The sequence below is a fragment of the Euleptes europaea genome, chromosome 6 (assembly GCF_029931775.1).
Source record: "Euleptes europaea isolate rEulEur1 chromosome 6, rEulEur1.hap1, whole genome shotgun sequence".
NCBI classification, from domain to species: Eukaryota; Metazoa; Chordata; class Lepidosauria; order Squamata; family Sphaerodactylidae; genus Euleptes; species Euleptes europaea.
The window spans coordinates 25,751,825-25,766,070 of record NC_079317.1 but is presented as its reverse complement, the minus strand read 5'-3'; the positions used below and the strand labels follow the sequence as shown (position 1 = coordinate 25,766,070).

General features: G+C 42.5%; 1 protein-coding gene across 2 annotated transcripts in view; it reads right to left on the bottom strand.

Moving 5' to 3' along the window:
- Positions 1-10,404: 10,404 nt before the first annotated feature.
- Positions 10,405-14,246, bottom strand: part of PPP4R3A (protein phosphatase 4 regulatory subunit 3A) — a 39,915-nt gene continuing 36,073 nt past the window's right edge. Inside the window, exons 15-16 of one of the 2 annotated variants that reach the window (XM_056850910.1) lie at positions 11,512-11,577; positions 10,405-11,246 (exon numbers count right to left, since the gene is read on the bottom strand). In XM_056850910.1, coding sequence (XP_056706888.1) covers positions 11,557-11,577 — 21 coding nt within the window. In that variant the 3' untranslated portion in view covers positions 10,405-11,246; positions 11,512-11,556. The remainder of the gene's footprint in view (positions 11,247-11,511; positions 11,578-14,246) is intronic. The other variant, XM_056850909.1, reaches the window with a different exon arrangement.

Genomic DNA, 14,246 nt, shown 5'->3' with positions numbered 1-14,246 from the left:
TGCGCTCTTCTGCGATCAAGGACCTTCTTCCGCAATCAAGGACAAGTGGGAGCTTATTTACACACTGTAAATACTAAAAAGCAATACAGAAGTATCTCTCGTCATGCTTCAGAACAAGGATATCAAACTCGAGGACTGAATTCTCCACTCAGTGGGCTATCAAGATCCACATCCCAACTTTGTTCCTGAAAAGAGTCAGTTTCAGGCAGGGGCAGCCCCAGATCATTAATTCAATGATTAAACCAGTGCTACAAGCTGCACGCAAGCCCTGTCCAGATGTTACACGGTGAACTCTACACTCATACATGCATGTACGTGCTTACACCTGTTTCTAAAAAAGAGCCAATAAGTGTTCACTTGACAAATGAAATGGGGGACCAATACCTGGATAAATGTGGGGTTTCATCACACATTTTGCTGTACATGCATTGAACGTAACATGAGAATTGCTCAATGTATGTCTGAAGGGCATGCAAGTGTACCCTGTATATGGGTCATACATGCATTCACTATAATTTGATTCAGAAAGCAGTTCGGTAAGCATCGCTCCCTCAAATGACTTGGCTTACTTTGTTAGCTGTCCTTTATACAAATGCAGCGGAGACCTGTGTTTAACCACTCACACCTCATGGAAAGACCACTTTGGTATGACTTCCAGCTCTACTTTGAACATCCCTTTCCCACCCAAATAAGGCCAGCTTCAGGTGGGCTTACCTAGAAAATGGCAGTCCTGCACATTTAAATCTAAGAGCCCTCAGAACCCATTCTAACTGCCTATTTAAAATCCCCACTGAATTCACTGGGGATTTAATCCCAATATGATTATTAACTTGGGGTGGTTCCGGATAATCACATCTTTTCACTTGATCTGTATTATATTCTCCTTGGTAGTTGACAAAATGATACAAGTGATCAAGCTGGGGAGAGGAGCTAAGTTTGGGGTGAGTGCTCTCATCTAAATTAATGTACGCCTAAAGTATTGCGTGCCCTGACCCTAGCCTGGTCCTGTCAGATCTTGGAAGCTAAGCAGTACAAGGAAGTAAAGGGCTGCTCCACAGAGGCAGGCAATGGCAAACCACCTCTATTCATCTCTTGCCTTGAATTCCCTATGGGGTCATTATAAGTTAGCTGTGACTTGACGGCATTGGCACTTTCTACCACCACCAAACGATCGCATGCCTGGTTTTACAAAGCAGGAATGATCTTGCAAGAGAGTTGCTGCTATCAGCCTCTTTCAAACATAGTTTAAGCAAGACTGATCCAAAATAAGGGGGCTTTAGGATTAACATCATTGCTTGGCCTTTTCTGTACTTCCTTTTCATAAATTATTACTTTTAGAACCCCCTGTTATCTTTCAGCCCTTTTCTCTCTGAGGATTTGATTGACCCAAGGTTTGCAAATATTTCTCAGCTTTCATTCTTATGAGCAAACCCAGCAGATTTCTTTAAATGGATCTGAAATTGGCTGCTTTGGTTGCTACAGATTTACTAGCAGACAGTAGATATTGGTTCTGTTGTTTATATTTATATCCCACTCAAGGTAGCTAACAGCATTTTTTCCTCCAAAACCAAACACTTCCATCCCATAAGTAATTAAATGGTTCAGGGGACAAGGGAGACCAATGAAAGTTATATAATTGTACTATATCCATCCTGGTTAAAACAGTTTTTAAGGGCACTGTTAACATCCTTGTATATCTTTAGCACCAGCAGATCTTGAATAGAGAAACTGGTTGATCAGTACTAAATATGTTTCCCAGCCACTGCAAGGCCTAAAAACACCTTTAAAAAAAAAACAGGAAACACAGAAAATGGGGGAAATAGCCCTATTGAAAACAGTGATGCTGCACCAGGAAAAACCTGGCGCAGCAACACTGTTGCTGGAGGGGGTGTTCCCGAGCTGGAGGGGCTTTGGAAGTGAATACCATCAGCTCCTTCTCTGGGAATGCCCCAGGAACACCCCTCCCATGCCAGCACTGCAGGATGCCCCGGGAACACCCCTCCCATGCCAGCACTGCATTTCTCTTCCGGGATTTAGGTCCTGGAGAGCTGGCGTCCTCGTTGGAGTGGCATGCAGCTCCGCAGCGCTCAGGGAACGGTTCTCGCTGCCAGCGTAAGTGCCTCTTATTCTGTGCTAAGGCCACTCACGCTGCCTCCAGAGAACTTTCAGCCCCCTGCCTTAGGAATGCACTGTGAATCTCCAAATATGTACTTTGGCTCTAAAAAGCAGTGCGGAGAAAGAGACATTTAAATTAGGGCTACGGAGGCGGCCTCTTTCACCTGCACTTCCCCCAATCAACAACCCCCCTTTTAGTCCAACTAAAGGGGGGGGGGAGACCACCACAAAATGCCTATCAACTGCTTTTCCTTAGTGGGGCAATAGCTCACTCAGCCGAGTTTTATTTTCAGTCGGGGAAGAAGATTAACCCCTCCTCTTTTCTCCAGTATCACAATCTCAGTCCTGGTCATCCTCCCTCCCTTTTCAAGGTTAAACATCACAGCCGAAACTCTGTCACATGTCATTTGTGCCTGTACATGTGTGTGTTTTGAGAAAGGCTGATACATGAGTATTATTAGAAGCACATAAATCAGCTTCAGATAACTTTCAGCCCCATTTTAAGTTCTGCACATGTAGGCAACAGCTTTATTTTCCACTTTGATTTGGAACATGCCCCAAAGTTCCGGTGCCCCTGAAGCAGCAATAAAGTCTTCAGCTGAAAATTATTTTAAATCAGGAAAGAAATGCAGATTGATGTTCTTTAAAACGGTACAGATTCTTATTGTGATCGGAAGGGTTTGGATAGCTATGAGAAACTGTCGGAGACGGTTACTAGAAGTACTGTTCAATGTATGGAGCTCAAGCAGGCCTGCTGGGCTTGGAGTACAATTAGTCCTGCCTCCAGTCAGGTGAAAGTCAGAAGTCAGCCTGAGTGATGCTGCAATTCAAGAATATGTACGCCATCTAGTGGCTTTCCAAAGACAATTCAAAATTCAGTACAAAATACACTCTGGTGACCATGGCAAATTGGAGCTCTAAAACAAAACAAACACCTGTGCAGATCTCAGACGCAACACAGAAATCCCTGCAGTGGAAGCACTGAATAACAGACCTCTTGCTAAAACAGTGACCCAGGCACAAAGAACGCTTTTATTCTTTAGAACATTTGCTTCGAAGTGTTAGCATGTAATGTCTTCTCCCCCTCCCAGCCTCCACAGAAATGTTAATTGATGGATTAATGCAACTGTTAAAGCGACTACAAAAAGTCTAGAACAGAGTCTGGTGGTCCCTTCCAACTCTATGATTCATACCGTGGCCAAATTTTGATAGTTTCCCCCACCCACCATCTCCAACAGTAGACACGTGCATTTTATCGGCTTAACCTCACACATTTCAGAGGGAAAATAGACCGTCTTGGTTTACACAGGGTTAGTTGCTTGGTAAATAAACAAGCCTACAAGGAAGCTCATACCTTCTCAGAACTTACATGGAATAGGTTCTCTTGAAACACCACATAGAGTGGTGGACTCTGATCTGGAGAACCAGGTTTGAATCCCCACTCCTCCACATGAACAGCGGAGGCTAATCTGGTGAACTGGATTTGTTTCCCCGCTCCTACACACGAAGCCAGCTGTGTGACCTTAGGCAAGTTACAGCTCTGCTAGAGCTCTCTCAGCCTCACCTACCCCACAGGGTGTTTGTTGTGGGGAGGGGAAGGGAAGGTGATTGTAAGCCAGTTTGGGTCTCCCTTAAGTGGCACAGAGTTGGCATATAAAAACCAACTCTTCTTCTATATCTGTTCATAGAATCATAAGAGTTGGAAGGGACCACCAGGATCATCTAGTCCACCAGGATCATCTAGTGCACAATGCAGGAAATTCACAACTACCTCCCACACACACCCCCAGTGCCCAGAAGATGGCCAAGATGCCCTCCCTCTCATGAACTGCCTAAGTTCATAGAATCAGCATTGCTGACAGATGGCCATCTAGCCTCTGCTTAAAAACCTCCAGGGAAGGAGCACTTACTACTTCCTGAGGAAACCTGTTCCACTGAGGAACTGCTCTAACTGTTAGAAACTGAACTATGACCCTTCCCATCCAACATATGTAGAATTTCAGGTTTGGGGGTGGGAGAAAATATTTGAGGAAAATAAGCCTCATAATTTTTGTTTAAATTGCGAGAGCCCTGACCTGGATGGCCCAGGCTAGCCCAGTCTTGTCAGATATCAGAAGCTAAGCAGGGTCAGTCCTCGTTAATACTTGGACGGGAGACCACCAAGGAAGTTCACAGCTGCTACACAGAGGCAAGCAATGGCAAACCATCTCTGTGCTTCTCTTGCCTTAAAAATCCTACAAGGTGGCCATAAATTGGCTGTGATTTGATGGCACTGTCCACTATCCCTTGCTGAGATGGTAATGCTTGATCAGGCTTTACCATTTCAGATATACTCGAACATTTCATAGATGGGAAGAGGGACATGAGGAGTATGACAGTGCTGCTTACCTGTAACTGTTGTTCATCGACTGGTCCTCTGTGCAGGCACGCATGTGTGCCTGCAAAGAGGCAATGAAGATGAAAACAGTGTTGCTTACCTGTAACTGCAAATAGGCCACGAAGATGAACAAGCAGGTGACTAAGCCCCTCCACCCCATTATACATGACTAAAGACTGTATTTATTTACTCTAAAAGGGACTCTGCTGATTTGAAAGCCAAGAGCAAGTTTGTTCTTTTGGTTCAAGGTAGATTTGAAAGATAACAAAAATTACGGAATAGATTAAATGTTAAAAATGTACTCCAGCAAGTACAGGGTGTGAAATGGCAGGCTGTGCACTACACGGCGCCTTAGCACTCAATCATTTACCCACATGTGCAATAGACACAAGATGCATCCATTCCCCACTCAGACATTTGACTCCTGTAGATTCAGGAGAGAGAAGTAAACCCTAAGTAATAACAATGCCTAGCAAATCACAGTAAATATTTAACAAGGTATCTCTTCAAGGCAAAAACAGGGAGGGGGGGAGGAACAAAACAAGGATGAACCAGGAAACGAGACTGGCCTTGGTCTTTTATGCAGGGACGGTTCCCCACAGTAACTCCCGCTGACTGCTTTGGGGCTTCCTTTTGATTATGCGTGCCTCTTCCCCCCGTCAGAGCTCGCCTGGCTCTCCCCACACACTTTGCCTGTATTTTCCATATGCTGTTTTAGCCAGAATCTGGAAAATGCAGTAGGCAGAGCGAGGCGACCTCTGATGGGCGGAAAAGGCATGCATTATCAAAAGAAAACCCCAAAGCAATTGGCCAGGGTGACCACGGGGAAACGTCCCTTCATAAAAGGCCCTTGGTAACCCGGACAGCTTGACCATAGGGGGGCACATGTAGCCAATTCAAACAGCAAGTGGGGGCACATGTAGTCAATCAGATGTCACAGAGAAAGCTAGGACAGAAGCCTTCTCTACAGCGTTTAGTTTTCTACGTAGACGGGATTCTTATGTACGGAGGAGTATTCAGTCATGAGAGCCTCTACCAGCAGTCTCAAACAGAACAGTTCAGGGACGAACTAGTTGGGAACTCTATACATGTTACTCCCAGCTCACAATAATAATAATAAAAAAATGCATGCAGGCCAGAGCTGCCATTCTCCAAAATTGTGTTCAAAAAGTGTTGACAGCTCAAAATGCAGTACTCTCAACACACGACCAGTATTTCTCTGTGATATGTTTGTTTCCCCCCTTTCTGGGCTAGGTAATCCATGACTGGGGGGAGAGCTGTAATTAGATCTCCAATGTCAAATTTAGCTACAAAAATGGGGGGGGGGGGAAGAATCAGGGTAATGGAACTAAGGAAGGAGCTTTTTTTGCCCCAAGTCAAAAATCCTAATTCCCCAGTTGCTTTAAACTGTGTTTTGGGTGGGGGGAGAAACAGTCACAATATTGCTACACATCTTTCTTACCAGAGCTTAAAACGCAGCAAGGGGGGGGGGCAGCATTTTCAACTGGGAAAATAGCCTGGCCCTTCCCTTTCTTAGGCTCACAGCTGCCATTTGCATTGGGCTCTGGCACAGATTCTGTTTGTAACTAAAGTATATATCTGGAGCTCCAGTCACAGAATTTCAGTGAAATGTATAGTTCGGTGCTCAGCAAGAACTGGGCTCTAGCTATAGCTGGTTCTTACCTTAGAATAACCTTGTAGTAAATTGATCAATTATACTTATTTTTGGTGTGTGGAAAGCCCAATCCTAGTATATTTACTGAGAAGCAAGCCCCATTGTATTTATTGAAGCTTACTTGGGAGTAAGAATGCCAAGGGTTGCAGATTGCAGCCCCTGGTTGCATACATGTTTCACTTTTAGCAAAACCAATGGTTAAACACTGCAGCCTCTTCCTGTGCATTTCTGGAGCTGAAATCAACCTAATTAATTCACTTTGTTTAAAAACAACAACAATTAAAAGGACCTCTGTTTAGGATTCAGCACAGTTGTTTCAGTTCAAAAGACTACTTGGAAGGATGATATAAAGCACTCATATTGCAATGTCTCAGGCATCTCCCCCCACCTAAAATGTAGGAGGGAGTGGGCATTTCCCAAGTGAAGGCAGTTTCAAATATACTTTACACCAACTGTAAACTACGTTTCGCCTGTCTCCAGCTGTCTCCTAGCAACAGCCCCAAGCATCAACAAAGCCCTCTCATTCATGAGTTGTCTAAAAATCTCAGCTCCTGAAGAATAGACTTTACAAGGTTATATGATACAATGGAAAGTAGGATAGTAGACCAAGTTCAACCCCTCCCCCCATTTCTCAACACTCACAAAGCATCACTAGAAAACTTTTAGTTTTGTTACTTAGCTGTTTAGATGCCAGAAATAGCTTTTTATTTACAGTACAATTCTCACTAAGCAAAATGTAATTGTCTATACTGCAGACAATAGGTTATGTTTGGGATCCAAAGTAACCCTAGCACCAGTAGAAAGTAATTCTGTTGGGGGACAGGGGTTCCCCCACAATTTTTATGGCCCACAATTTTTCCCACTCAAGCTACCTCTTGTTCCCCCAATCCTCAGCTGCAGCTGTTTGGTTGGGGGCGGGAGGAGGTTGAAGGCAGAAAAGCTGTGTTCTACAATCAGATCTTTTTGCAATTCTCATTTTACTAGCATTTATTTAAACACAGGTGGAAGGTTTATATAGCTCATGTACATAGAAATAAATCTAGCAAAATATTGTGATGGGGGGATCTTGCTGGCAGTAAGCTAGCAGCAGTTCATCTCTTGCTGAGCAGTTTGTTGTCCTCTCCTTGCAGGTACTTAATTCCTTGGGCCCACACCCAAGGGCTGGAACCAATGGACTCTTGGCCTTTTGTTCATGAACTGTGGCCTGTGTTAAGCAGCTTCATTGATCAGGACCAGCACACAATCCATTTCTTTTGTTTTTGTTGTTTGGTAACTTTTATTTTGGTGTTTCTCTTGAGCCACTTTGGGTCCATTCAGGGAGGAAAAGCCACAAACAAATGTCATGAATGAATGAATGAATCATGGCTAAGTAACATATATTAATTCAAACAGTAGAGTAGACTTTCTGGCTTTCTGGAACATTATACTCTGAGGTACCAGAAGAGGTCTGTGCAAGAGCCCATTAAAAACAATGATCCTATAAAGACAGAACAAACAAAAACTAATGTGGCAATCGATATGTTCTCTTATGTGATACTTGTATCATCATAAAACCAAATCTCTACAAATCATGATTGGGTTGTTCCAAAGAATAGCAGCAGTTATATATTTCAGAATTATTACTTCTCAAATGAAAGAACATTTCATCCTGGGATTCCAGCCGCTCAGTCCCACATCTGAAGAGATATTCACTGAATCAGTAGTCTTCAGGAAGTAATAAAACGGAATACACTCATTGACCTTTGTAACTCTCAACAAGAAAGTTTTTAATGCTTCCATCTTTTGGAATATGCAAAAAGGAGAAAAATAATGTGGACACACCACTGAGATTCCTATCTGTTATCTTGTTGGTCAGAGCCCCGTGGCGCAGTGTTAAGCTGCAGTACTGCAGTCAAAAGCTCTGCTCATGACCTGAGTTCGATCCCGACGGACGTCGGTTTCAGGTAGCCGGCTCAAGGTTGACTCAGCCTTCCATCCTTCCGAAGTCGGTAAAATGAGTACCCAGCTTGCTGGGGGTAAAGGGGAGAAGACTGGGGAAGGCACTGGCAAACCACCCTGTAAACAAAGTCTGCCTAGGAAACGTCGGGATGTGACGTCACCCCATGGGTCAGGAATGACCCGGGGCTTGCACAGGGGACCTTTACCTTTACCTTGTTGGTGGGTAGACTGAAAATTGGAAGTGGGTTCATATTCCACGCAGGGACAGTAACAGCAACACTGCTACTCAAGTTAAGTTGCAGCTAGAATTTCTCCAGTCTATCAGCCACTACTGATGAGCATGTATCCACTTCCAAATGCTGATGGCCAGTTGTTTAAATATGATGGATTCCATTCATTAAAATGTACAGTGCACTTCAGAAGCAGCTGAAAAACAATCTAAATTTTCCTTATTAGACATACTAATCACAATGCATCTCACATGAAGTTGGATATTCCAGCTAGGAAACCAGATAAATCATTTATTTCAATTTTCTACTTTAATGCAGGTCATTCCATCCCTACAATATGCCCCCTCTCAGAGACACCAGCCTAACTCTTCCTTCAGCTCTCATCTTGGCTGAACTATCCCTCAGTTAGTATTACCCCTAATGTCCATCCTTTCTCCATCATCCAATCATGTGGTGATGAAACTTCCATTAGTTCTCATTTTTAGAAAGGTACTGTAGAAGCATGCTACGCTGAAAACCAAATGCAATCCAGGCGGACCTGAAACTTGAAAAAGCAAGGTCAGAAATGAAATGCTAACATCAATTCACTGTATGGCACTGACCTATTTTGAATTACGAAACATACTTTTATGAAGTGCTGCTAGTTCAAAGAATGCTCTAATCGGGTGGATGTTGTGTAGCACTACATCTAAATGTTCCTATTCAGTGACTTAAATGTCAAGAAATACTATTTTTCCCTCTGCTATTCATTCTTCTTATATATAATTCACTAAAGTAGAATATGGTAAGAATACATAATTTTAAAATGACACAAAAGGAATCAGAGAACTCTATACAGGGCAAAGGAACTCATCCAGTGGCATGAGCAATCCTACGTTTTAAGAACCCACTCTATGATGATACAGTTTTACACAATGAAAGCTGCCCTTAGAAAACAGAAAGGAATTATTTCTTACATAAAGAGGTGAAATTGGAGTAATCAATGGCTACTTAACAAGATTATCAAGGGATTCAACCAACCCTGCTGCTTGCAGTAGCTTTGATATACGATTGATGGAAGATGGATGTATAAATTAAATAAACTCTCCATTTGTTACTTTTCAGGTGATATTTCAACATGTTGTGAACTTCGGGTTTCTGAACATCCCACTTCCTCACTGTGTAGAGGAAGCGATGAGTGAATTGGGCTCACACATTTATATTCTGGCAAGGTGTCAGACCCACCTGAACTTTCTCTGGAAAGAGGCTGTGTGTTTTGATCAGATAGAATGATGATTTCTCTGTGTGGCAAAAGACTTTGGCAGTCATACATTCAGGATTTGTACCAGGTTGATTTCTGTACAGAAATCTCAAAAGGAGAGATCAGGTCATTACTTGTCTGTAAAATTCCCAACAATCTTCCACTAATAACTATTGCTGCAAATGGTCGCTGTCAGTTTTGCTGTTTAGTCAAGACTGCAATGAGATTGCAACAAGAGGATACCGACTGTACTATAAAGATTGATTTGCCCCACCCCCACTAAGAAGCAGAACAGATCAATAAACTGGACAAATATTTCATAACCCCAGCATAAACTGTGACAGTAAAACTGGTATTCCAAAGGGAGTCAGTAGTGTTTGTTTGTTTTTAAAAAAAAAATACCACTAATGCAGTAGTTCTTTCACTTGGAATTATTCTTTTTTATTTTCAGAACTCAAATGCGTCAGTATAGTTATACTCTTAAATAAATCATCTTAAATTTGATTTAAACGTACCAGCGTGGTTCCCAGTTAAGAAATTTCAAAAAAATCTCTTTGGAATACTAATTTCGTATTTATAGATTTCTTCATTTTTTTTTTTAAAAAAGCAGCCTATTTCCCTGAATTGTTTCAAGACAGCTGATGATGGAAAGTTTAATATAAAATATTTAGTCACAAAATAGTATTGCTTTTTATGCACATTGTGGCAAGATTAATTTGTTCTTTTTCAATAAAAACTATACCATCTTCCATAAAATCCTAAACATATTTAGAACTGTGATGTAGAACAGAATCTCACAGGTGAAACAGGTACCAGCACAACAATGAGATTATATTACATCAAAAAATTTTAATGGTCCCAAATATATACTCAACAACTAAGCATACACTCAGGGGGCAAAATAAAAATAAAATTATGACACAAAAAGTGACCACATCTAGAATTCCATTCAATCTTTTAATCAAGGGATAGACAAATCCCTGACCTCCAAAGAAAAATTCTGCAGTTTAAAGGGCAAAGGGAACACATTTAAAAAAAGAAAACTTATGGTCAGCCCTCCCCCAGAGTTCTTTTATTTTTTAAACCTGTTGTAGCTCGACTAAAATGTTCAGAATGTACGGTTTCAAAGGCAAGTCTCTTTTATACAAAGAAACTGCTGGCATTCTCAGCTAGTGAAGAATTATGGCAGAAAAGCCTTTTCGTCAAGTCTCATACATGGTCCAAGAAAGCATATTCTGATTGTAGTGACTGACCAGCCAATCCAGAATTCCACTAATAAACTCCTGCCCTGTTGGCTTTTTATATATATATTTTTTTCCATTTCCTTCCCTGAGAAAAGGGCAATGCGTGGTCCAAGCTGGAGAGGTCAAAGGCATGTCATTCCCATTAAGTGTAGTATATCCTCTTCTTCTGCTCCTTCAAATTGGCACTTGATTAGCAGGAATCCATATTTTTAAACTGATCTGTGTCACACACAGTAATTCACTAAAGGCTGCAGTTTTTAATTATGGACTTTTCCTGTTCTGGAAACCAGGTTAACCCCCCAACGGATGCTCATCTTCAGAACTGTCATTATGATGACTCAACCTTTGCTTTCTGTGACAAAGGTAGACTGTCTTCATCCTCCTCCTCATCATCATCAGGATAATCTACAAGCCCCACTAGGCCTCCCTAAAAAAGAAAAAAGGAAAATTAGATTTACAAACAATGTTCGCTATATTCCAGTGCTAGCACAGCTTTCCTATGTTCTAATATAGACTATCAGAAGTTTAAATAAGAACTTCAATCTTCACAAGATGTGAAAATATTTGGAGAATACATCTAAAGAAGATAAAACAATTCTACCTACTTGGGAGGAAGTAGATTGGGTTCAGTGTTACTTACAGGTGTAATGACAACATTTTACTATCTGTACAAAGATGGAAATTTCTTTTACCTACGAGAGTTGGCTGGACTGCAGCAATGAGCGATCTGACGTACTTCAGAGACAATATGGAACATCCTTCAAATTGAATTATCAATTAGGATAATTTAATGATATGGTTTCTATAGTTATTGATGTACATGCAAAACAGCCACATGAATGCATTATTTGCAAGTTACAAGATTCAAGAAAAATTAAAGACAAATTGTTACTAGATGGCCATTAATGAACCCCTATACTGTACAAAAGGATTTTTATACTGGCTAGTATAGAGATTTATGTCACTTGACTCCATAATTAAGGGATCCAGTATTAAAGATGGTCAGCACCTACAACCATTCCATGCTTCATCCAGTCTGAATCAGCAACAACAGCCAAAACCAGGAGATATGCTTGCTTAGTACATCTGAAGGATCACGTACATGCAAGTGTTGCTATTGATGATCAAAACACATACAATGGGCTACCCTGACAAAACCCCACAGGATATTCTGCCTGACATTTATACCTGGGGTTACGCATACTTAGGAAAGCCATGAATAACTTAAAAGCATGCATGCTAAGGCTGAAATCCTTTAGAACGGTCACAGTGACTATGTAATAAACAATGGAGGGACATTAAAAAGGATAACAAAAAATCCAACATCTGCATGAGTTTGAAGTCAGATACCGCATACGCTGTATAGTATGGCATATCTTGGTTGGGGCTTAGCAAGGCGCGGCTCCCTTTAAAACCAAGGTCATCATGGTTTGTGCAGATGGAATGCACCTTCCGTAGCTGAGTGGGGTGACCAGATACACACAGAAATATATATATACATACAAATGGAAGCCCTTGATACCTTTCCTCATGAGAAAAGGAAGGGACTGGCTTTCTACTTTTATTAGGGAATTGTTTTGGTCCTAGTCTATTGAGAAGAGGAATATCTAGCTATATGTCACAATATTGGGCAGACTGATGCCCCAACTAGTGTCAAGAGGACAGGAAGATCAACACTGGGTGAATGACAAGCCATTTTTAGGACTGGGATTATTAACTATTAGAGCTTTACCCCCTTCTGATCCTTTTCCCTTTCCCAATGTGTGCTCAGAACAAGTAACACAGCAGAACATGCTCTGGTGTTTTATTCTAAACAAATTAGGAATTTTGTTTGAGTAGGGGCTTTAGTGGTGTTTTCACTGAAATAGCTGAATCACCAGTTGCTTATCATTGGGATTACAAGAGCTAGATTTCTTTGCAGATGGGGTGGATTCAAGTAAGAAACCACAGAGGCTTATGGATCCAACTGGTTTCTGGACTGCCAGGGAGGATTTTTAGCAGATCTCTTGTTAGCGGTCTTCGGCAGTGAACACAGTAACTCTTCCTAGGCACCCTGTTTTCCATATCCCAGGCCTCCCTCATGGTTTGAAGGGAGATATGGGATGCAGCAGAGATTGACCCCTGTTTACTCACCGTGAAGGGTCCTTCTCTCTGAGGTAAGAAGGGCATCTTCAGATTTGGGTGGTTCTCGCTTGCTCTACCAGGGGAGGCAAAATAAAAAAGGATTTCTGCTTCCTGTTGATTGTGCGGAAACTATCTCCCTCTGTTTCCTTCTTAACGAGCTATAAAAAACTAACGGTGAAAGAACAGGAAATGGAACATGGCAACATACATTAACAAACTGACGTAGGGCAAGACACCGACTGGTGAGCCTAACGAACCAGAACAACATATATAACAGTGGGTTATAACGCTAACAGAGTATTCGGATGAACACTGTGGATTTTTCAACGTACATCTTGTCCCTATTGTTTCATCTGCTGACTTGTATTTCTTTTTTCTTTTCTTTGTTTCTGATCTGGGCGGGGAAGATGCCCTTCTTACCTCAGAGAGAAGGACCCTTCACGGTGAGTAAACAAGGGTCGTTCTCCACTGAGGGAAGGACATCTTCAGATTTGGGACCTCCAAGAGCTGTCCCTGAGAGGGCGGGAACGATTATTCATTCACCACCTGCTGTAAGACCCGCCTGCCGAAGGCAGCATCCGCACATGAAAAGGAATTAATTCTGTAGTGTCGTACGAACGCTGAGATAGACGACCAGGTGGCCGCTTTGCAGATGTCTTCCACTGAGGCTTCGCCCGAGAAGGCTGCCGAGGAGAGATTAGAGTCGCTCCCCTCAGGAATGCTCGAATGTGTGGATGATGAGCCAATTCAAAACAGTCCGAGGACAGAATAACAGTGGCAATGGCCGCTACTTGGCATTTTAGGGTAGCTACTCTGAGGTTTTGTGTGAGTCCGTGCTGAAGGAATGACAGAATGTGGTTTGTCTGTGGCTGGGTTGGATCAATGGACTTTCTTCTGCACCATCTTACAAACGCCTTCCACGAACAGTTGTATATCCTTCTAGTGGAAGGGCGGCTTGCTTTGAGGATCGTGGCCAAGCTGTATCCGGCTTCTAGGAACCGTTTCCTTTCAAGAGCCAGGCGGTCAGCCTGAACCAACCTGGGTCTGGATGGTAGATCGGACCCCGTGACAGGAGATGTGGATGACTGGGCAGTGACCACGGATCTCGGATGGAGAGTTCCTTCAGGGCAGGACACCACAGGCGGCGAGGCCAGTCCAGGGCTATCAGGATCACAATTGCTTGCTCTCGACGAATCTTGCGGATGACTCGAGGTAACGGGAAGAGGAGGAAAGGCATAGAAGGTGTCCTGCGGCCAAGGAACCATCAAGGCATCTGTCTGCTCTGCTGTCGTGGAATCTTGAG